Raw genomic sequence first — 24,974 nt, 5'->3', positions numbered from 1 at the left:
AGAGGCATTGTTATATTTTTTACGAATGTCGGTTATAAGCCTTTCGCTCAACTCAAATTTAGATGGGATGTAAAGGAGAATATTACAAATATACATAGACTCGATCAAGATTACACATATTGAAAAGTTAACAAATAAATTTAAATCAGGTAACTTGAGTCAATCTTAAACCGTCCTGATCTATATAGAATGCGACAGTTCCAATTAAATCGTAATGCGCGATTCATTATCATTTAATGTGGTGTTATTAAAATGATATGATCGAAATAAATTATAGTCTATTATTGACCACATATAAATAAAATAATGTTTAACCCATTAGACAGACAGAAAAGGAGAAAAAAGTGGACCAAGAGCCAGATTAAATTTAGCAAGAGTTTACTAAAACTCCTACAACTTCTAAATTATTTAGGTAATTAATTTAAATATTTTTTCAAAACTTGTGTAGGTATTGAAACACTTCAATTTAAACTTATCTTTTTAAATATGTACGCTCTTATTAGGAGAGGCTTAGGAAATATTTAAAAGTAAAAAATAAAACAATTTTACCAGAGGCAAGCAGCGTCAAACTAACGTTGATTGTACAGCAGTGGTTTCAAAACTTTATGTTACTACACCTCCCTTTTAAAAAAATCTAATCTTGGGGCCTCCCCCTCCTGTATTTCATTAAACCTTTTTAAATAGTCAACAATGTACTAATACAATAATGAAACAAAAATATAAAAATAAACAATGTTTTATTATTTATTTTATATTATATTCATTTTTAAATTAATTTATTTTTCATGCGACGAGTGTGCTTGTTTATTAGCACAATCAATTTCAATAGTAGTCAATCCAAATTCATCACCGTTCATTGACAAATGGATTCTAACATGGCTGAAGCGGGTCCCCAGGCCAGGATCTTTCAACCACATATTTAAATTATGTAATAGTTCCGAAACAAAGCTGCTGCTTTCACTATTAATAAAATAATGTGAAAAATGCAATAGCAAACTAAACAAGAACTCAGTAAATAGATTTTTGTTTGCTTCAATATATCTGGCGTGGAAATCATTTAAAAGTTGAGACATGGCAAACTTATTTTTTTTGTCTTTTTAAATCAGTGAATGCATTCGTGGTCCTTATATTGATTTATTCACTAATTTTTTTTAAATTTCAACCAAATAGACAAGTTTAACAAAATTATCGTTCCTACACAAATTTGCCTCAAATTTCAACATTATGATTTGACCCTTTTATTTCATTATTTCACGAGATAGCCAGCGCGCTTCACTATAGTATAGAAGTGAGGTGTTATAAAAATAAGTCTCCATATTTTCAGACAGGTTTGCAAACAATCTTTTATAGGGCTGTTTTTTATGTAGTTTATAACTAGCGGCCGTTTTATAAATTATGCATTTGCAAACTGCAAACCTGTGGCTGCATTAATAATCACAATTATTGTGTTAAACTTTTAGCGCACTCCCAGTTTGGAAATCACTGTTGTACAGTATCACTTGGTCAACAGTGGCGCCAAATTGGCGCCGATTGTCTCCAATGGGAGTTATTTAAGTATCTATACAAGTTTTTTTTTACAATAATTTATATTATAAAATGTATAATCACTAGGTATTCACCACATATAAATATTGCGACAGTATTGACAATAATTTATAACATTATATTATAAAGTCAAACATAAATTTTGGTATTCATACTTGATAAGGCTGACAATGGTATCAAGAGTGAGTGCAATTGATATTTTTTATAGTGTGATATGCTTATTTAAGAATTTGAACAGTGGATGATTTATGTAGGTAGAACTGCTGAAACACTCTGTATAACAAAGTATAATATTGTAAACTGAAAAGAAGAATAGAATAGTTGGTGGCTGAAAATAAGTCAACTCACATTTTCATTATCGAATAGGGTATCCCAATCCCAATCGTCAACGAATCCAACCTTGTTCTTCAAATTTTTGAGCATTGCGTATGTCAGAGTTTCCGTTTTTTTGAGCACATCATTGGACCTTTCTTGTGTCGCTTCGGGAGACTGGTTCAATTTTCCCTTAAAAATTAAAAAATATCAATGTTTACGACTGCGCAATAACATTTGTTTATTTACATTAGGTATATTATATCAAAATCAAAGATGTCGAAGACAACTTTCTAGGGAGATGAGACCTAAATGTATGAAAGTGAAGCTGAATAAGGTTATCAAGGCTGATCATTAAATTAGTTACAAACAGTGCTATTTTTCAGATAGGACGCACTAAAACAGCATTGGGGAGACTCTACTAACATAACCTGAAAATCTATTTCACTTGTTGGTATAACTTATAACGTTGGAAGGGTTAAATGTTTATAATCCATTCATTGAGTGTTGTTGTGTTTATTTGGATCTCGAATACAAATAAATATATAATCTTGTGTATGTGCGCGTTTTAATGATAACAATATTGTCAGTAGAGTGTCTTGAACCAATGTTGATACAGTACTCCCTTCATAGTGAAATGCTTTCACGATCAATAACACCATTAGGCGCATACTGACAGAGCGAGCAGCATCGAGCATTTGCTTTGCGAAAATCACTGTGCGAGGCAGCTAGCGGGCCGCCTCGCAACAAAATTAATGTCACGCTAGGCAGTCGCACGCAGCACCTTTGAGCATCGATAAACCGACAACGATTGGATCGGTTGTGGCAATGCTCGGACAAGGCGGGACGTGTGTTTGCCTCGGGTGAGTCGCGTACTGACTGCATTTTGCCTCGCGAGGCTTTTACATATATTTTCTATGGCGAAGCTGCCTCGTGACCACGCGAGGCTGCTCGCTCAGTCAGTATGCACCTATTACCATACAACTACGAAAAACAGTATAACACCATTTCATTGTATTCCTGGATTCAACATAACTCTAATGTGTTATGGATGTGTTGGGTCACTACTGTGGTGTTCGATGTGTGGGTTGAGGATGATGATAATGAAGTCTACGATGTAGCAGGTTGAGATTTATTAGCAGCGTATCGGTACAATAGTATATTATACAATGATAGTACATATAATCTACTGAGATAGTTACGAGCTAGGTACTTGGATTCGAGTGACATTTAGATAAATTATTCTTCGTTATTTATACAATAAAAAGTAATACATTAACATTTAATTCTGGTACATAATCATATTGGACTAATTATAGAGTCAGCGTTTTAAATCGAGTAGCGAAATGAAATATTATTTATTATTACAGTCGTAAGAAAATATGATACCATGAAAAATGATTGTTCGGCTAATACACCGTAATGATATAATGTGCTGTGATATGATGTAATAATATACCGTATCTAATATTGCCAATCAACTTGCTGATCAAGCTAAGAGTTGTTTGCTGGAAATTGATTCGTTGGGAATATATTACTGCAGAGTAATTTGATACATTAAACAATAGATATCTGATCGCTATTATTCTGCAACTACATAATATGTATTCTGTTTGCAAAATGATTATGTAAAATAACTGATATCACGGCATTTTTTAGTTTTAGCTATGTTTCACCGTTTGTGAGAAGTCGTGCTTGCTTCATATGACTCTGTACGAGTGCTGCTGTCATGTAAGAGCAGTCGGAAATAAAAATGGTAACAATGTTTAAATTTACCTTCTTTAATTCGAGAGCAGTAGAAGAAATGGCAATCTGCGCAATTTCAAGGTTAAGCTGTTCTAATATAGCTAAGTTTTTTGAAATAATTGTCATGTATGTGATTCAAAGGTATTCGCTACAAAATTATGGCTACCTTTTCATGAGACTGAAGAATGGCATCATACAGGTCTTTCCATTCTTTCTTCGGCAGAATATCATGTAAAACTTTACCGAGATAGTCAAGAAGTATATGAAGATTATCAGTTGAGAGCAGTCGGATCTAGAAAAAATAAAAATAATGAAGTCGAAGAATAACTTCCTTTTAAGCAGATAGAGCTTTATAATATTATGAAAGTGTCGTTGAAAAAAATCATTACTATGTCTACACTTTGATCTACACTGGCAGTTAGCTGGAATAAACATGCTGTCCTGCTTTGACATTTCAAACCAACCTCGACCTGCTCTCTTCGTGCAATGACCGATAAAATTTAGCACAGTAATATGAATTATCTTAGTCATGTGTCCAGATCAGTACAATCTAACGTTTTATAAGCATCAGTGGCATTTTAATTTTATTAGGTTTTTTTTTTTTTTTTTTAATTTTAATTTTTAATTTTTAGTGTTTTGTGCTGTGTCAACAATGTCATCAATTAAGAAAAAATAGTTTATTACATATAGATGTTACGTAATATAGTAAAGATAATAATTCGTGGGCGTACAGGCAGAAGTCATTAACTCCAAATACACAGTTCTGAGATAATCATTGTTTTGTGTTTTTGGTATTCTTAAAATGGTTGTAAAATCTTTATTTTTTGAGTTATTCATTACTTTTATTTTTTTATATGTTCAATAATCTTAAATCGTGACTTCTGCCAGTCAAGCAGCATTACTTTTTCTATATAATGACATTAAAATCTCAATTTCGTCAAAACTGGAGTTAGTGACTTATGCCTGTATGCCCACGATATGTAGATATGCAAGATTGACATTCTACAACGGTTGACGGATAGACTTTAACAATTACATTAGCTGCAAGTAATTTCACAATGTAGCAGTGACGAAGGGGAGGGTTATTATGACTTGGTTAGACAGGTTAATTGATTTTTAAAAACTAACTACCACCATCTACAATTTATATTCTTAGTTCAATGAAAACAAATAAGTATGACTGACAATGTTTAGTGTGCACTATTTATGTCGAATTCTAAAAGCCTATATCCACCCTTCGCATAATTGTTGCAAGATTAAGGGAAATTTTTTTAATTTATCATTTTCAGCTAGTCAAACATTTTTACCTTCAAGTGCCTACTGACAAAAAAAGCAGTTACTAATTCAACCACACATACTGAAAACATTATACTACTATAATGGTTCAAATACATTATAATCATGTTACATACTGTCACATGCTGGTACAGTGACAAATTTAGTCTATAGTTTCGTCATTCCGTAGAATATTTTGAATGATCACTATCTCTATAAATTCAATGATGGAGAGTGCCAACTCTAACGTATTAGGATTTTAAATTATTGTCATTATTCATGCTAATTTCAATTAATTTTAACAGTTTCTACATGTGAGTACATTAAAATTACTTGCGATATTGCATCCATAAATAATATTTTGAACAGAACCCAACCTGCAGACCATAGATAATAGACAATATTCTTATAGAAAATACATAACCAACTACTAAAAACAAAAAATCAAAAACCACGTGAGCAGAAAATGTGTAGGACTGTAGAAAATGATAAAAAAACGTTCATTGAGTTATGCGAGTGTCGATGTAGCGCAGTACGCGTGAGGTGACCTCATTGTTGTTCTGGTGATTTTGGCAGATTTTGCCAACTGACAATGTTCGCTTAAAAGTTCAAAATGTGCTACGGGATGGGAACATCAGTTTGTAATGACGTTTTTACTGTGACATCGCGTAATGTGGTCATAATTTGAACCTAAGTGTTATGGATCAAGTCACAGTCTTTAATGGATATGTAAACACCATCTGGTCTCCAAAATCGCTACACCCTAGTTAGCTCTGTGAGCGATTTCGTCACAATGTGATCTAGAAAATGTATTTGTTGCTCCCTGTTTCCTCTGCTCTCCCAGCTTAGTTGCTTGAATAGATTTTGAAGAACAATAACATAAAATGCGTGTGCTTACCGTTTCATCGATTGGAATCAGTACAAGTACATTGAACAAGTCATTCTTGAATCTGGAGAAGAGTTTTTGTGCATCCTTAATTGCATTGTCGGCACCTGGAAATAATTTGGAAAAAAGTTATTTCATGCTTGCAATGTTGAATGTCATAAAAGAATATGTTTATATATTCTCTAAGAGCGTGATGCAGAACCATACTAAGTACTAAAAGCCTAACTATTATGGGCCGATTTCGACGACCTAAGTTCAGTGAGAAAAACATATATATGTAAAACTTATTAGAACGCCTAAGTGGAAGAGAGAAAGAACATGTAACGTGTTTTTCTTGTTAGAACAGCTGCTTGACATCAACAGTTCTGCATCGCGCTCTTGCCGGTGTGCTCAATGTCGTGTCCGGAACCTTGTACGTATGCAGTTCGCCGTATCACACTTCACCATGAAATGTTGTATCGGAAATATATGGGCATATATTAAAGACTGTCCACCCTCACGTTTAAATTAAAGTGATGTAAAATTCATATCTAAATAATACACGGTTCTTGTCGGTTTACACTTTACAGGAGGCCAGCAGCTAACAAATATTGAAAATAGCTGATATACTGGATTATTTGTTAGGTTAGGTTAGGTTTTCATTCTTGAATTTTGCCAAAATCAGCTATGAAAATTGAATTAATGTTCATTTATTGAATCTAATAAAATTGGAGACCATATAGTATACGGTCATCTCTTTTCGATAAGAAAGCTCACGGTGAACTGTGCCACAGTGAAATGTTTTACGTACAATTTACATGTATCGTTTATAACAAGAAACAGATGTCAACATGAATAATTGAAATATCGTAAAATCAACAAAAACTCTATTTCAAAATCATTATAATGAAGTTCTACCCTATACCAGTTCAATTAGGTAATAAATTTCACGTTTATTTAAGTTTACTTTTTAATAAAAATAAACGGGAAATTGTATTTAATATAGACTTTCTTTGTGTTCCACTACTGAATGAGAAAATGTTTCCACATATTATTATGGTTTCGTTTCTTCCACATTATAAAAAAGTATGACAAATTTCACTCTTGTGTTAATTCTTAACATTACTAAGTAATAATATGTATATTATATACATACTATCCAAAAATCTGAAGAGGGTTTCGCTGATCTGCATGAAGTGCGGCATGTGGCGTTTAAGGGTGCTGCTGACAAACGATGCGAAGCCAGTGTATAGGTCCACCAGAGGCTGGATAATGATTTTGGTGACTTCCACCACCCGTTCGAATGATTCCTTCAACGAATGGTGCCAGTTGGAGCAAGATTCGAGGAACGCGTCCGCCAGCTGATCTGCCTTCGCGTATACAGCATACAAGTTGTCAAGCAGACCAATGGTAATTTTCACTAATGCATCACTGTTGAATAGAAAATATGTATTTTTATTTAATACTCGATTTACAGAAGATTTTTAGTAATGTAGCATTCTTTATTGAAAACATAATTTGGAAAAATTATTTATACAGAATATTATTCTGTATTTTATCTTTATTTATTTTATTTTATCTTTTCAAAAGAGTTATTTTCGCGATTATTTATTTGATTGACAATAATTTAATATAGGTGGGTTTGTGTCTGTGTGAAATAAGTGAAAGAATTTAATTTTGGAAGACTGGAATCATTCTACTGTGGCAACATTATGGTAAAAGCTATTCACAGTTGTGTTAGTATTATTTGCTAGCATTGACATAGGCATTGTGGCAAACAATACCAATATAATATAGCCGCCGATAGCAACCTGGTGTATAGAATTTTTCCAGTCTACCTACTTTGTACTATTCTCTTAGTTAGAATCTTTAGAAACTAAAGTAAATTGATATCACTATATTCCAATTTTTTTTATTGGCTCTACAGTAATATGTGGATCTGAGCCACTTCACGAAAAGGTTTCATAACAGATTTTGTTTTACAAGAAATGGATTTTGGCCACTTGCTCAACATATTAACATATTAAGCCCATACTCTGGATCCAAACCAGTGGCGATGCGCCCTTGAGAGCACTGGAGCGGTGAACACGCACCCACTCAATTTATGCGAAAAGATTTTTTTTTTAAAATAAGTATATCATTTATATTTGATTTATTAAAAGTGTTCTGATCTATTACCGTAGTCATTAATTTATATACAAAATCAAATTCTAATAAATATGTATTTTAACCGGCTATTTTAAATACTTATTATATTATACGTTCATGGGAGCGCCATCCCATATCGCTTGTCCGAAAGTGCCCAGTAATCTAATTTCGATTAATGCTTTGCAATGAGAAAGAGTCGCGTGAAATAGCAATATGTACATATTTTTTCTTCGTGAAACGTCTCTTAAAACGTGCCTTCGCGAGTGACGGTTTGAATCGGTCTCAGCTCGAATGCAGCTTCAAATTATGTCGGGTATCTTCGGTTTTAAAACAATACAGTCCGTATCACACAATAATTATTGTTTGACAATTTTTATTCAATATTTTCACAGTACATATATTAAATTTCCGCACATGTTGACAACATTTCTCAAATTTAAGCGAAGTACAATTTAAAAATAAACTGCAAGTTTTTTTCAGTTTGACAACTAAATTCACAATGTTTATCAATTATGATATCTCTCCAAACTAGCTCTGTTCTAGATCTAAATATCACGGCTATATGCTTTAATAATGTCAATTTTGATGAGTTACTGCTTTCAAGAGCCACATTAAATCAGGTCACCTATTTTCTTAATATGTTATTGAAGTAAGCCAATCCTTAATTTGTTGCTTCTCATAAACGGAAGTTCTATTTTTTTATTCGAATTGAATGATAAATGTTGATGATAATATTCTCAATAATTGTCCATTCAATAAAATAAAACATTTGCTAACATGGAGACGAGATTGTCCCGCGTTGGCAATTTATAGTATTGTACCTTGTAAAATTGCCGTGGTCGCCGAGCGGCGACAAAACGGCATCTCTCTCTTCCAGTTCTAGTGTAATGCTAATGTTAAACGGTGGTGCGCGCTTGTTAAATTATTTTTCAATGTCATATTTTTACTTACCGTCTACATTAGTTTTTTTTTAAATGCACCGTTTAATGTTGAGTACATAAAAAAAACATTCTAATACGTTTGAAGAACGCCTTCATAATAAAAGTACTAACCTAAAATTAAAACAACGATGCGTTTCAAAAACTAAAAAGTACGAAAGAACATTCAATAATAAACAATATCAACAAAATTCATGGCTGTGCGGATGTGACAAATTAAATGCACTATTCTGTTTTCCATGTATCGTTTTTAGCACAAGCGCACTTGACAATAAAAATTAAAAAACATGCTGCTTCACAAATACATTTAACAAATTGTATGCATTTGGCCGCTTTAGGAACGATGAATATACGGCAACAACTCGATTCAGGGTACCGAAAATCAATCAAAGAATTTAACGAAAAAGTTGATAAAAATCGATACATATTATCCAGATTGATTGATTGCGTTAAATTCTGTGGCGCATTCGAATTAGCACTACGTGGGCATGACGAATCAGCTGGATCGCTAAATCCAGGAGTGTATGAAGGGTTGGTGAATTTTGTTTTTGAAATAAATCTGTCAATGAAAGAGCATTAATTAGATAGTAATAGAGCTTTTAAAGGAATTTCATGTAACATACAGAACGATATTTTGGATGCAATGCTTATGGTATGTCAAGATGAAATTAAACAACAAATTGCTAGCTGTAGATTTGTTGCTGTTCAAGCAGATGAGACAACTGATATATCGACACAAACACAGCTTGTTTTTGTTATAAGATATATTTATATCTATATTTTGAAAAATATAGTGAAGAAAAAAATTCCACCAGCCAATCAAACTAGATGGAATTTTAACACACGGACAGTTCGCGCTGTTCATGATAATAGTGAGTCATTGAAGGAGTGCTTAGACGTTCTATTAAACGATAATTCCAATGCCTACAACACAATTAATCAAGCTGAAATGTTACTGGGTTACTTAAACAATAATTTATTTATATTTTGGTTAAATCTTTTTTCAAAAGTAATGCCTGTGTGTGAAATATTACTTCAACAGTTTCAATCGCGCAATATTGATAATATTAAGATTCAAAATTGTGTAGTGCGAGTGAATGATTTACCCTGTTTAGTGGAATCCAAGCAAGTGTGTAATTTAATAATTAATCAAGCAAAAGACCGTTTTCAATTTTGTGATCATTTATTAGCATCCAAATTATTTTATTCTGATCAATTTATTAATTATCATAAATCTTTTCCTACAAATGATTTTAATTTGGTGACTAAAACGTATGACTTTTTAGATAAAAATAAACTCAAAAATGAATTGTCTGTTATTTACAGCTTAGATAATTTTTATAATGCTGATGGTGCCTCAGCATTATTAAACATTTTAATAGAAAAAAATCTCATTGACACATTTACGGAAACGGTTTTACTATTAAACTTAATTTGTACTATTCCGATGACATCAGTGGAAAGCAAAAGATGTTTTTTCACACTCAAACGGATCAAGTGTTTTAGTAGAAACACCATCGCGCAACCAAGATTGAACGCATTATGTATGCTCAGTATCGAAAAAAGAATGATACAAGAGATTCCTGACTTCAACAAACGCGTAATTGAAAAATATGTGTCGATGAAAAACAGAAGAATGGATTTCTCATACAAATGAACAATAAATCCCGGTCACTGCCAGATACGAGATATTTCGGTAGTACTAATAATTCGGTCAAAACAAATAGTTTGTGTCAACCAGTTTGTGTAAAAGTTTAAAATCCATTTTTTTTTTCAAGAAAAACTGTTTTTAGAGGTACAACAAATAATAAATGGTGAGTTATTTATGATTTCTTTTAAATGTACTTAATTAAAAAACCAATAGTTTTTTTTGATTTTTTGGTGAAGTTTTGATGAAGGCAAAAGCCTTTTTACGGCAGTCAAAAGGTGAAAAAAGTGAACTCCCAGTAAAATAACTCACCGGTCGCCACTGGTCCAAACACACATTGAAAAACAACATGTGAATGTTTGCCAGACCCGGGATCCACGATATTATAAGCCTGACTACCTATATAAATATTGATTATTTCCTGGACATGTGGAAAATACTAAGTGAGAATAATTGTAATATCAATATAAGTTTATATTGTAAATAAAAAGATGAGATGTCATACACTTGAATCTCGAACACTACCAGGAAGTCATCAGCCTTGATTTCTTCATGAATGACCCATAGTTCTTTGTCTATGTATGCGGATAGTTGATCATCAGGAATAGATTTCTTCAGAGTTTCCATTAGCTTCTGTCCCGATTTATCCCAGATTGCATCATATTTTTTATCAAACTTTTCCAACCGCATTTCAATCTCCTTCGTAGCGACGTGGAGGGATTCCTGAAAAAGCAATTATATAAAATTAGTTCATTTGAACTATTCTTTTTAATATTTTTAGTAGGTAACTTCTGATACCAATTAACATCATAAATGGTTAAAACCCTCATAGAAAATCCTGCAACGCCAGATATAGGGAGAAAAATATTTAACTTATAATATTAATTTGTAACTTTGAAATGAGACAATCGCAGAATACTAGACTAATAGGTACACATCTTTGCCTTATAACTAATAATTCTATGAATTTTCCAATGGGAAAAATTATATTCGGCTGCAAAACTAACGAAGATATGAGACAATCGTTCTCGTGTCCCAAAAGCGCATCCAGATGTGTGCCTTTAATTTAATAATAATTTGCAACCCAAAATGAAAGTTCTTAAATTCAATGTGCAAAGAAAATAAATAGCCCCACGCTGGGCGCCACATTGATACACTAGCGTGATGAATTTTCAGAGAGGTACTTTAATAAGGGAGTGAGGGAACTTTAGGGGACACAACTGAATTAAGTATGGTGTCGTGTTATAGTGTGTATTAAAATACAGAGATTATTGCTACTCGTCCGCGCGGACACATAATTTGATTTAGACAGTTAAAATATATTCTAATTATTGAGATAGAACATTTCAGTCAGAGTAATTAGGCAATTTTTATAATGCAGAAAGGATAATATAGACACGAGGTATGTGATGAAAAATGTCTTTGACTCTCACCAGGCACATCAGGCATGTCAGCTACACCACACAGTTATAGTTGCGTTGTTTGTATGTATTGAAAATATGAATAAATAAGTTAATACTTACCAAATACATTTGAATATGTTTATCGTTTGACTCATTGATAAAGACTGGTTCACTGTCATCCTTTGAGACCATATATCCCATTTTGACAAGAGAATGGTTGTTGTACATCGATGAGATTTCCATATTACTATTTGGAATGAATGTTCCATAGAGTGATACGATTTCCGTGGGCTCTGGAATTACAAATAAAGTCAAAATTATTAAATTAATTTATTACATATTCAAAACAGAATATATTATAATATACAAGATTGGAGAATGTAAGTACTGTTACCAAATATCATAATGCTTAAATCCCCCATCAACAATCCTCCAATCGACAGAGTTGAGAATATAATGATAATATTATTGTAACTGTAAATGAGTTACGGCTAAACGATGATGCACAGCGAAACAAACAAAAAGAACGTTACCGTTATCTGTTTCTGGGCAAACAAAGGGTCGAGGGTAGGTACGGTCAGTCGGTTGTTACCACCCTTGAGCCTTGGACATCGCCTCTAAATACGATTAGCTACCTTTTCTTCGCGCCAAGGCGTGTGTTTACAAAAAAAAAATGTTGTTAATAATAATTAATTGTAACTTGTCAAGCGAAATATACTTACGTAACTTTATGCCCCTGAGTCAGTGTTTTTAATAAGTGAAAAGTATAAATCAACACCCTACGTAAACCCATACCTATCAGTACATAGTAGGTAGGTACAGTGAAACCCCGATTTTACGTTTTTGAAGGAACTGACAAAAAAAACATGAATTCTGGGCACATAAAATTGAGGTTTTAATGTACTTTCATAATTCTTTTTATTGAAAATACATAATATATAATATTGTAGTTATGATTTGTAAGATGGACAGGGCACTTGACCCGTTTGGTTTGGATAAGAGCATTCACTCAGAACAGTGAAAGATCTGTGTTTGAATTCCTAGATTTTTTTCTATGTTTCTAAGGCTTTTCTAAGTTACGTAAATTCAGATTACTTTAATTAGTACAAGAGATCAGCATATTGTTAAATTATTCGTCAGTTTTACAAAATGTAATTTTTACCATTGTTTTTCTATGGCTCTTCAGAAAATATTTCATCCTTACCTGATTGGTAAATTTTGTGGCGAATTGTAAATTAATAGGAAGGAATATAATATAGTAACTTCCTTTGCACCAATGGTTTGGAAAAATTATTTATGCCACCTAGTTGTCTAATATTATAATATACTGGGCGTAGAAATTCGAGCAAGGAACAAATTGAATACTAACTTCCTAGGTCTCCATTCATTTTGAATTTGAGGCCATTATCGGTGTTGAAGGAAGCATCAGCAGAGTATTTCATGTCCTCAAAGAGTATGAGTTTCAAGTTACATTTGATGTTTCCGGTGTTCATGTCTTGACTGATAACATTTTCCATATCGACCATACAGCCAGCCGGTGTTTGCACCTAGTCATAATTTTTAGAAATTGGTATTCATGAATTAATTATCAATTTAAAGAGTGTTCAATAACATTTTAAAGTGATATTAACTAAAGACAACAGCACTAAAAGCTGTTTGTGCTAGAGATAACTTTAAGGATGCGTTATCGGCAGGGGATAATTTGTCCTACCTGTGAGAGATTTAGATTTCTGGAGATTAACTGTAGAATTGGCCATAATATACAGATAGTCTATTGCACCAATTAAGTATCGTATTCAGATGATGATTGTATAAAATTTAAATACTGTTTATTTGCTTAAAACTAAGTTTGAGTCCCAGGTCATTATTAATTTATTGATTTATAGTAGAGTTTTGTTTGTAGGAATAAGGAGGAAGACATGTACAATTTACAGATACAGTACACAGTTACAGAGTAAAACCATTATACATACTTTTATCTTTTGTGACTGAAGATCCACTGTGATGTCCACGTTATCTGACAATAATTCATTATCTATTTTCAAATCTGAGTGACCTTCCACTTTTATGGAAGTGTTTTCGAATACTGTGATTTCTCCGACTACATCATACACGAAATTGTGAGCCTAAAAATTAAAAATTTAGGAAATCTTTATTTCTTATTGATGACATTAAATTAAAATAATGAATGGCAAATAATTGGTACTCTTATTATGGTGATCAAAAAATAGGTTCATATTTTTATTACTATAGTAAATAAGTCTTAACAACATGATGTCTAGTAAATGTCTAGTGTCCATTTTAATGTTGATAATTTGGTTAATAACCTTTTCTATGCCATAATTATTCAAACAGATGTCACTGTGTTTTTTTAGATTATACAAATCAATCGAGACGTCATGTTTCAGATCTGTCAAATAATACAGTATGATATAAGATAGAATTGACGTTTTAATAGCCCCATATCAATAAAAACTAGAATAAAGGAGGGCCTTTAGGAAAACTAGAATAAAGAAGGAAACTAGAGTGCCGTTGGTTTATTTCTAGACACTTTAACTTATATCACTAAATAAATTATCTAATCATTTCTCATTGTTTTTATTTTATTTTGGCTAACAATAATAAATTCGTTTCCTAGGCAACGGAACAATTCTTCATACATATAATAATAAATTCGCTGCCTAGGCAACGGAATAAACTATAATATTATACTGTATAATCGTCACGATTGCATTAACATACTGTGGCGTAAAGGCAGTGGGTTCGGCTGATAACCGAACAATCGTGGTTAGAATCTAATCGAATACGGTTTTTTTCGTGTGAAAAAATAAATTATGTGTTACATGTCACATGCCAAAAATACACTCTGATCTGATTTTCCAAACGCGCCTAAAGAAATATAACTTCAAAAATTGATAAGTTAGACAGAATAAAAATGATAGAAATAAATATTGATATCCTCAATTTTATTTTTCATATATTTATTGCAAGAAGAGGTTTATCAGCTATGAGAAATGGAGGTACAGTTCTTATTTTGAAAATACTATAAGATAGAAAAAACAAATGTAAGTAAGCGAGACGCAAGGTTGTCATTTTATACTACTATCTGACAGGTTGTATTAAAGATCGGAACTCAAAATGAGTAGTTCGTTTTTTTACCGGCATGTTCTCTATCGCTATCTCGCTCTCTATCACTCTACTGCACAGTAAGATTATTTTCGATCTGCGCCTGCGCAGTAGAGCGAACATGCCGGTAAAAAATTGAGCTACTCATTTTGAGCTCCGATTTTCAATATGACCTGTCAGATAGTAGTATAAAATGACAACATCGCGCCTCGCTTATTCTTGAAGAATGAGATTGGAGAGACAGTCAGCACTTTAATGTGTAAACAGTTATTGTCATGACAGTTTAAAATAAGCACAATTGCCGACAGTAATTCCATGCATGTGTATAGGCGCTATTATGCTTGAAGTACAAAACCGTAATTTAGCACTTTAGCATTTGTGGACTTATCGGTTTTAAGTCGGACAAACGTCACCTCTCACTAAATTCATGTAATTTAATATGGTAAGTGCAAGTGTTGCTCTTTTCAAAAAATCCAAAAAAAGTATCAAAAGCGGTCATTTTCATATAGATTTTTGAGTTTAAAATTTGTATGTTATATGAAAAATGGACACTTTACAGCCATGTTCGCGAGTCTACTGTAAATTTTCGTAAATGGCTTATGTCCCACTTTGATACTCATGTACTCATTAATTTATGATTTATTAATTTTCGTGTCCGGAAATTTGTACGTATGCAGTTCCCCGTATCACACTTCACCATGAAATGTTGTATCAGAAATATATGGTCGTATATTAAAGATCGTCCAACCTCTTTGGGTTGTATAGTACTGAGATAAAATTCATGTCAAAATAAAACACGGTTCTTGTCGGTTTACAGGAAGCCAGTGGCAAACAAATTTTGAAAACAACCGATATACTGAATTATTCGTTAGGTTAGGTTAGGTAAGGATCTAATAAAATTAGAATATTATTGTCCGAAATGCTCTACGAACAACGCTTAATTTTTTCAACTTGGTGCTATAGAGATGACCGTATAGTATACGGACATTTCTTTCCGATAATAAATCTCACGGCGAACTGTGCTGCGGTGAAATGTGAAATGTAACCAAAATGACATGACTATAATAATTACCATTTATTTTGTACTATATAATCACAAATAACAAAAATCTTAAATATTCTCTTCAATTTACATGTAACCCACAATTTTTAATTAAATTATATTTTAAGGCGTTTAAATCCATAATTTTGAAAAGCTTCGGAAGCATGATAAATTATTTTAGATCAGAAAAGAACTAGTAGCAGGAAAATGCAATGATTGCGGATTGTGGTTTAATTTAATTAATGACTAGAATAAAAAAAAACTGAGATGACAGAAAAATAGAGAAAATATATATTTTTAATTACCATTCCATTGGCTTCCATCATCGCAGTGTATTTGACACCATCCTCGTCGACTGTTTGCTTTATGGCACCTTCGATCAAAATTCGTTTTTCATATTTGTCAAAAATATCAATCTCCGAAGTGAACTCAGCTTCCAAGTCTACTACTTGACTGTTTATCATTATTTTCGATTCCTATTCATAAGAATACAAAATTAGCATTATTAGGTAATATTATCACTTATAATAAATCAACTATTCCACTTGTCACTTGACCAAGTACATAATGTTATTTCTTCACCATTTCTGCTTCAGACAGAGCATATTATATCAACAAGGGAAGATTTTAATTTTAAAATAAACATTTTTATGATGATACTCGTGGCACTGGGTATCCAATCTAGACTCTCATTTTGATTTTGAAGATAGCTATGGAAATGCTGTTGTGTTAGGTTTGGTTGATAATGAACAATCTTCTATTATTGATTATAGAAAAGCTCGGGGCGTAGTAAGGTATTTTAACGGCCGGAGCAGTAATGAAAAATGCGCCCTTTACGTAATACAACACTTGTCGGTACCTATGCACACTTACTACCAACCTATAAATAACAGTGGTAAAGGGTGGAGGTAGGCTGTTGATACAAAATAAATAATGGATACTACGCTTAGTCAGTCAAACGTATTTGTTGTCATTGAACTAAGACTACAAATCTGTAGATACTGTTTGTTATTTTTTTAAATTCAATTAAAGCCAGCCTAATCCAAGCCATTGCAGATAATAGTCAAAAAAATAATCAAAATATCTAAAATTATGGCATTAAACCATACATCATTTTAGATATTTTATAGATAGAAGAATATTTTTTATCGATTAGGTTTAATGATTTTTAAAAAACTAACCAACACCATCTGTAATATGTATCTTAATTCAACAGAAACAAATAAATATGAATGAAAAATTGTACACAATTTTATCGGATCGCCCGAAGCATACCAAAACTAATCAACACCATGTATAAATTGTAGACTTAATTCAATAAAACCAAATATGTACATATGACTGACAAAGTTTAAAGTGCGCTGTTTATGTTGGATCTTAACAGCCTACCACCACCCTTCGCCACTGAAATAGGTACTAAGTTCGATGGTGTCTATTTACCATTAATATATTTAATAACTAATTAAAGTATTATAAAAGTAAAATGTTACATTATACTGACCAGTATTTAAATTGGATTTTGTACCAAATTTCTTTTTGAATGGACAGCATGTTAAATATGATTGAGTTTAAAGGTTAGTTTGTTAAAAATAATTAATTATAGAAATGAAGTAAATTAAAAATAAATTATTTGTAACTATACATTCAACAATTTTATTATATGTAAGGTAAGTCGGAGGAATATATTATATGCGTAATTTTTACTTTGACGGATTAGTGATTGTAAAATAATATGTTTATATTCAAAATAAAAACATCGTTATAGTATTAGAAAAACACTTTATTATAATATTTAGCAGCAATAATAGCATTAAAAAATGAACTGGAACAATAAAAAAATATAAAAACGAAAAATGCCATCTTCCCCCACTTTGTCGGGGAAGATGTCACAAATTAAAAAAAATTAAGACTTCAGACACAGGTCGCAGATGTCCGGATTGGACGTGCATGTTGCATGTAGCCATTTTTGGCATCTTACACATGGAATCCAATCAATTGTGGGGTGTCGGGATTGGATTCCCTACCCCCGACTTACCTAACTTATAACAATTTTTTTTTCTTTATAAACATTTCAACCCTCTGCATTATTGTAGTTTGAAGGAGTGGTCTGCAACTTGGCAGTTACGAATAAAGTAAAAAATAATGTCTTCTTTCAACATAAAATATTAATTTAAAATGTACCTTGGCTCCTGGATAAACGTAGAATACATTTCCTTCAAGCGTACCGGAGTTTGAATCATTCCACTTAACGGAAAATGAGGTTTTCAAGTGGACTTTGGAATTGGGATCAGTCTTGTTCAAGTACAAGATGGTTTCGGACAGATAGGCACCTTCAGTTTCAGATGTGTGGCACATGTAATTCGTCTCGAGGTTCATCACTCGACTGGGAATAGTCGCTTCGGCAAATGTGTTGTACTCTGCAATGAACAAATTGTAAATGTATTATTTCTCATGTCTAAGTTATAACACCTCTTCAACAGTGAGTCCTAGAGCTCACGAACGTCAATAGTTAGAATATTGGCCAACTAAAAGCACGTTACTTTGATTCAAATTTGCCATTATACCCATGGTTGTCAGAATTATTTTTCAAAATTCACAAATAAAATTGGTCGAGCAAGGATAGATTTACAAATAGGGGTGACAAGATATTATTATATTAATAGATATTATTTGTGTTTATGTATACTTCTATAATAAATAAAGTTTGACTTCTATTATATACTAAATCTATGGTTTTAGCAGAACTGAAATAATAAAAACTTTGTTGTTAACGTTGTAACATGTATTATGTAATATACACTTCTTTAACACAATATGTTGAGAGTTACAGACACATTTGTTGAGCAATGTCTGATACGCCCTCGATGGCCTAGTGGTAACGTATCTGCTTAGTAAGTCAAGGGTCTCGGGTTCAAATCCTGGGTCAGGCAAAATTCACATATTGTTTTTTAATGTGTGTTTGAATCCAGAGCATGGATCTAATAGGTTGTTAAAAATAATGTTACAAAACCTCTTCCAGAGGCGGCCAAGATCCACACCGGATTGTAGAGCGAATTAATATTAACAATAATAATGTTCGATTGAATATTATTGAATTCTGGCTGGGTTGCCTCTGATGGTACTTACTTTTATTAACAAGTTCGGCATTGGTCCTAAACGCGTATTTGTTACCACTTCTGTTCATTTCCATGTTTATTAGATATGAGGGGGGTTTTGTGGGGACCACATGGCGTGCTGACAACATTTTGTATTGGTCAGCAAAACCGAGTTTTTTAAGATCCCATGTCATATCAATGTAACTGAAACCTGGCAGAAAAATAAAGTAATAAAATAATGGTAATTAGTAATTACACAAAAAATCCAGTACACCACCAATTCGCCAAATTATACCTCCTGACCAGTAACGACTGCTCAAAAACCAAGCAAGTGCATGCACTGTCTATACTTTTCCAAAGCTCCATTTATATATTCGATATTCATAAGTCATGGCTCACTTAACGCTACGCAAGACATATAGAATATAACATAAATTTTTCAAGATTACGTATTCCATTCGTGTGTTAAGTATGTACATGTCGTCATGGTAATACGCAAAGAACTCGCGATTCATAGAGGCCTTGTCCAAATGGCGCGTGTCTCACTGCTCTTTACGCTCGAGTACTAAATGTGTGCTGTGTCCATATAATGCGTTTCATTTGGAAGTATATGACGTAATACATTTTTTAATGGGCATATTAGGTTGAAACATTTAAAAAGCTATATGGTTCAGTGTATCTTTATGTAATTAAAAAACAAATAAGTAAGTTTGAAAGTCGATTTCTTCCTCTCTCTTTCCTAATTGAAATGGACATTTAACGAATAACTAATAATATTAACACATTCGCAGACATGTGTTAGCTAATCATGTTAGTGATAATATGACCACAGAAAGATAGTGAATAGAATTCCGATAGGTTATATACCAATACAGTAAATTTTGACGCAGGGTTTTGAATGAAAAATACGAAAATGAACCACGCATTATAGACGTGAAATAGTGTGTGTAAAACACCAATATTAAATGAGCGTCGATGCATAACTGAGAGCAGTTGTCAGTATTCAACGTATGATGTATTGTTGACACGTGTTTAAATTTATCCCATATTTTTCCTATTTTATTTGAGATCGGTTACCTGCTTGTCCTTACCCGTTAGGTATTTCAGTTCCTATTATTTCTGATGTTCCTATGAGTTCCCTGGATAGGACACATTGAAATTATTGTATTAAGAATGTTTTACTTACTTTTGTTTAACGTTTCGATACATGTATAGAAAAGAAGTCTTAAGATACGACATTGTCTAATGGAAATATGTTCGCACTGCGACGCAAGTGGACAGGGAACATAGTGTTTTAATCCAAAATACGACTTCTATAAACGGCGTGTCGTATTCCATTCAGCGGCGGCTCCTCTAACACCATGCATGTGCGCTGCACTGCTTTTTCCTAAACATCACTCAATGTGCAACAATGCTATTCATAAGTCATCACTCGTTTATCGCAATTTAATCCATGTAAATTTATACCAAAAGCATGTACTCAGTGAACAGTCACTGAATTCGTGCGCTCGTTGTGAACGCACAAATATGGATCTTAGTTTGCCGTTCATATTACATTGGGTAATAACAGTTCAAGCCGACACGTGAAAACGATAAACAACTCATGAATACACACAATTTTATGACCATTTGGGACGCAGCACAAAAGTTACGCGGAAAAATGTAGTAACTGAGATTTAGCAGGATTGATAAAAAAATAGATTTTTTTATTTAAATCTCATATAAATTCATTGAAAATAGGCTGATATTGAATACAAATTGATCATCAACATAAATATTTTGGATCGATCCTTTAATCGTTCTATATTTGCAAATATTTGAATATAATTTATAAAAAATTGAAATCTTATTTGCCATGTTCTTTCTCAAAGTGAGTGAATTATTAACATGATGTCATATTTTTAACAATGCAGGCATTTTACTGGAGGTTTATTGCTTTTTGTAGACGAAGAAACTGACCATTTGTCGAGAGTCGAAAAATACGTACCTACCTATTCAAAACAATCGATAGTTACCCATTTTGTTTTTTTAATATTTTCTTCAAATATTATTTCTTACATACAATTCAGTATGATTTCTGTCGTTGTCGGTATAGTCGGCTTTTTTAGGTGTTTTTTCACGTTATTTCGATAGTTTTGTTCATAAAAATAAATTTTGAATAAAAGATTCATAATAATATATATACTTATTGTTAGGGAAGTGTATGTGTTTTAAAATGATGTCGGTAAACGTAGACTTTATCAATAATAATAATAAGAGTCAGAATAAAAAAAGGATGGTCCGATGACATCTGTGGAAATTGAAAAGTGTTTTTCAACCATTAAAAGAATTAAATCGTCTTTCAGAAATACTTACCATGAATCAGGACTGACTTAACATGTTTACCTGTGTTAAGCATTGAGAAAAAACTTTTACAAACAGTTCAAGACTTTAATGAGAAGTGATTGAGGTGTTCGCTAAACAGAAACAACGCTGAATTGATATGCTTTTTAAATAAGGTAAGAAAATTTTTAGTGCACCCCCAATGAAAGCAATTTTGGAATCCACCGGCCGCCACTGATTCCATTCCACGGTAGAGAACATGAATGGATGTCCTGTCATAACACATCTCACAGAATACGATGTTTATAGACGTTGTGTCCGCGAACGTATTAATAAACAAATTATTAAGGCAAATTGGTTGGTTATAATTAAATAATTTGGTTTGACACCATAAATGTAGAAAATCTTGTATTAGAAATTATAAATTCTTTACCATCTTCAATGGTTGAATTCAAATAGACACGAGCGCAGTCGTTGGATGAGTCGCAGTAAGTTGATACCAGCTTGTACATCCATTCCGAATCCCTATGTTCGAAAGTGAGTAACTTGTCTCCAATTGTACCATCCAGCAACACCTGATCAGGATGATTAAAATTATTTCAAAAGTCCGTATGATGATTTATAAATTACATTCAATTAATAAAGTGACAGCTAACAAGAAGTGAGCTTTTTCATTACATGTAAATATGTAGTTATCCATTTATAGATCAAGAAACAACGTGGAAAACTGATTATTTGATGTTTAAAGTTTTATTACATAATATAATATGTATGTAAAGTTGGTGCATAAAACTATCACAAAGTTAAATAGAATAATATCGTCGGTCCCTATTAAAAAAGTCGGATCTGCAAAATGCTATTTTTCAGTACGAGCAATCAAAGATGTTTCATCAAATATCCTTTGTGACCTATTGCTTGCCATAATGAATAAAAATACGGATTATAGAAACTTTTCTAAACGTTTATAAAAACATCCGTCTGTCCGGTGAACATAGCAGCAAATGTCAGATCCGACGTATCTTGCTCACCCACACCCAGCCAACAATGTCGGTTGGTAAGAACCGACATTGTTATTCGGACACTCTCGGTAGATCTGTCATTTTTAAGTTGAGTATATCGAAATTTTTCAAACAAACAAAAAAAACTGTGATTGTGGTATAAATGTTTAAAGTGTTTAAATAACTTTTACGTAATAATCCAAAAATGACAAAATTTCAGATCCAACTTTTTTAATAGGGACCGACGATATATTTCCCTGCTTAGCTTCATAGCGTCTGTACACGTGCATGGATTTACTTGGAGCAATAGTGTGTATTTTAAACTATCACGATAGTAACTGTTTATACGTAAAAGTGCTGACTGACCAATCTCATTCTTCAAGAGCAAGCGAGGCGCGATGTCGTCATTTTATAGTACTATTTGACACGTCGTCAAAATCGGTCAACCTCAAAATGAGGCAGGTTTGCTACTATCGTTCTATTGTGTAAGCGTAAATGTTGCACGATCCAGCTGTCGCGTGAAAATTCAAAAACTTCTGAACTTTTTTGATTCATGCATGCAATTTTGCAATTTGCATGATAATACATGTTTACACGTTCATTCTTTTATGGCCACGATAATACGTACTGTCAGCAGTAAATCCATGCACGTGTGGACAGGATATTAGATGATAGTGGTAGTATGATTATTAAATTTACTTTGCCCATTTACATGTTTACATTTTCACACAGTAATATTTTGTATTATATACCAATGTTTTCCAACCGCCGGTCCGCAAATATTATTGTCGCCCATTAACCTGATCTGTGCCGGAAGGTTTTGTATGGCGGCAAGTGAGAGGCCGTGAATTTTTTAGCAAAAATAAAACTTTTTTTTTTTTTTTTTAATTGTATTAAAAGTTTATCATAAACACTTACCAATCATATGCTAAATGTCTCATTATTGGACTAGGTTTTTTCCGAATTTTAAATTATTCAAAACAAACGCCTGAGACTGGCATTCTGTCTTCAAAGACCGGTGAATAAGCACGCGTTTTTTGTATGGCTGGCACTGTACGCCCGGCCATATCCGCAAACTAGTTCGCTTTGGCAGAAAACCAGTTAAAATGCATAATATGCCAAAAATTCCAAGCAAATCATCATTCAAAAAAATATATATACAAATATTCTTTAATGCCTCCCCTCTGGTGTTCAGATATAAAATATAAAAATTTCCTCAGTCTCTTAAATTATTTTGGATTGATTTTAGACTACACACATATTCATAATATGCGATTATCCCATTACCACTGTTCACAATAACTTTTTCGGCTCAGTAATAAAAACTAAATAATAGAAACCGAATGATTGTCAATACAGCGCTTCGTCTCTATGAAACAATACTGACGCCATGGCTAACAACTATTATGGCAAAGATACAGTAGCAGATTTTTAGCAATTTACGGATCGGTTTCTAATTAACAAAAGATTTTTCATGGTATATATTTTTTTGTATTAATAATCAGACTGTTATAATTAATTATTACGTCTGTTATTTCTATCAGATTGATTGATGCAAGATTGATAAACTAATAAACAAAATATTACACGTTTTTATTTTGGGTTAGCGGTTTGCGAAATAATTTTCCTATTTCGCAAACTATTATCGGTCCACAGGTATACAAATATTGGGAAACTCTAGGTACTTACTGAGAATGGGAGATCTCTCGAGTGGCGTATTCCTTTCTTAACATATTTGAGGTGACCTTCTTTACTGACCCCCCTCACATCGAATTTACCGTCTCCTGTCAATCTAACTTCATTGTCTGTCATTGAACACTGATACTGCATTCTGAAAATTAAAATAGAAGTTTAAAGGTGACTTTATATAAAAACTACATATTAATATCCCATTTTTTAGGAATGGATATGTGGATACAGACTTATATTATGAATTATGAGTGAAAATCTACTTGTCAAATAGCGCGCCGCATGGAAATTTGTGGTGTGTTTATCTCACTTAACAGGTTGACGCCAGAGCTCTGTCAGCCTCCCCCCCCCTCCCGCTTGTGGGGACTATGAAGCCTATCTACTCAATTATTTTTTACTTATTTTTCAGAACAAATAAAAAAAAATGGTTTCTTTATATACATTAAAAAACCCTATGTAAAGGATTTTAGACATACATGAAGCATAATTTTTTTATGACTGGAAATGTTTCAGGAGCAGTTACCCAAGACTGAGGTTCCCGTGTACTCAAATGTGCTTTGACTGAATTTACATGACTTTAAGTTAAGAGCTCCCATGGGAGAGAGGCAAAATTAAAAATTGAAGAAAGTAACAAAGGCTAGTACAAAACTGCCGAACAATCTAAGTGAAGAGAACTTCACGTTGGTAATATTTTCTAAATGCAACAAATTGGCCTTTGAGGCGACCAGGTTGGATGGTCCGATGGGCCCAACAGCTGGTTGAACCAACTTAAGCAGCTTTTCCCTTTCTGTACACATTTTAGGACATTCCCAAAGGATGTGG

At 32.8% G+C, this 24,974-nt stretch overlaps 1 protein-coding gene across 4 annotated transcripts in view; it reads right to left on the bottom strand.

Annotated features, from left to right (window-relative positions):
- The window catches only part of LOC147067395 (apolipophorins-like), a 112,989-nt gene that overhangs the window by 19,078 nt on the left and 68,937 nt on the right, over positions 1 to 24,974 (bottom strand). For all 4 annotated transcript variants that reach the window (XM_085954394.1, XM_085954395.1, XM_085954396.1 and 1 more), the window contains 13 exons: positions 24,153 to 24,294; positions 21,899 to 22,040; positions 19,175 to 19,354; positions 18,230 to 18,465; positions 16,354 to 16,524; positions 13,854 to 14,006; positions 13,250 to 13,427; positions 12,001 to 12,173; positions 10,983 to 11,200; positions 6,900 to 7,174; positions 5,777 to 5,871; positions 3,770 to 3,895; positions 1,894 to 2,049 (listed from right to left, as the gene is read on the bottom strand). In XM_085954394.1, the coding sequence (XP_085810520.1) occupies positions 1,894 to 2,049; positions 3,770 to 3,895; positions 5,777 to 5,871; positions 6,900 to 7,174; positions 10,983 to 11,200; positions 12,001 to 12,173; positions 13,250 to 13,427; positions 13,854 to 14,006; positions 16,354 to 16,524; positions 18,230 to 18,465; positions 19,175 to 19,354; positions 21,899 to 22,040; positions 24,153 to 24,294 (2,245 nt within the window). The remainder of the gene's footprint in view (positions 1 to 1,893; positions 2,050 to 3,769; positions 3,896 to 5,776; positions 5,872 to 6,899; positions 7,175 to 10,982; positions 11,201 to 12,000; positions 12,174 to 13,249; positions 13,428 to 13,853; positions 14,007 to 16,353; positions 16,525 to 18,229; positions 18,466 to 19,174; positions 19,355 to 21,898; positions 22,041 to 24,152; positions 24,295 to 24,974) is intronic.

The sequence above is a fragment of the Rhyacophila brunnea genome, unplaced genomic scaffold, assembly GCF_057557595.1.
Source record: "Rhyacophila brunnea isolate RB1 unplaced genomic scaffold, BYU_Rbru_1.0 scaffold_4, whole genome shotgun sequence".
Lineage (NCBI taxonomy): Eukaryota > Metazoa > Arthropoda > Insecta > Trichoptera > Rhyacophilidae > Rhyacophila > Rhyacophila brunnea.
The sequence above is the reverse complement of the archived record's forward strand: the minus strand, read 5'-3'. Positions and strand labels throughout refer to the sequence as shown.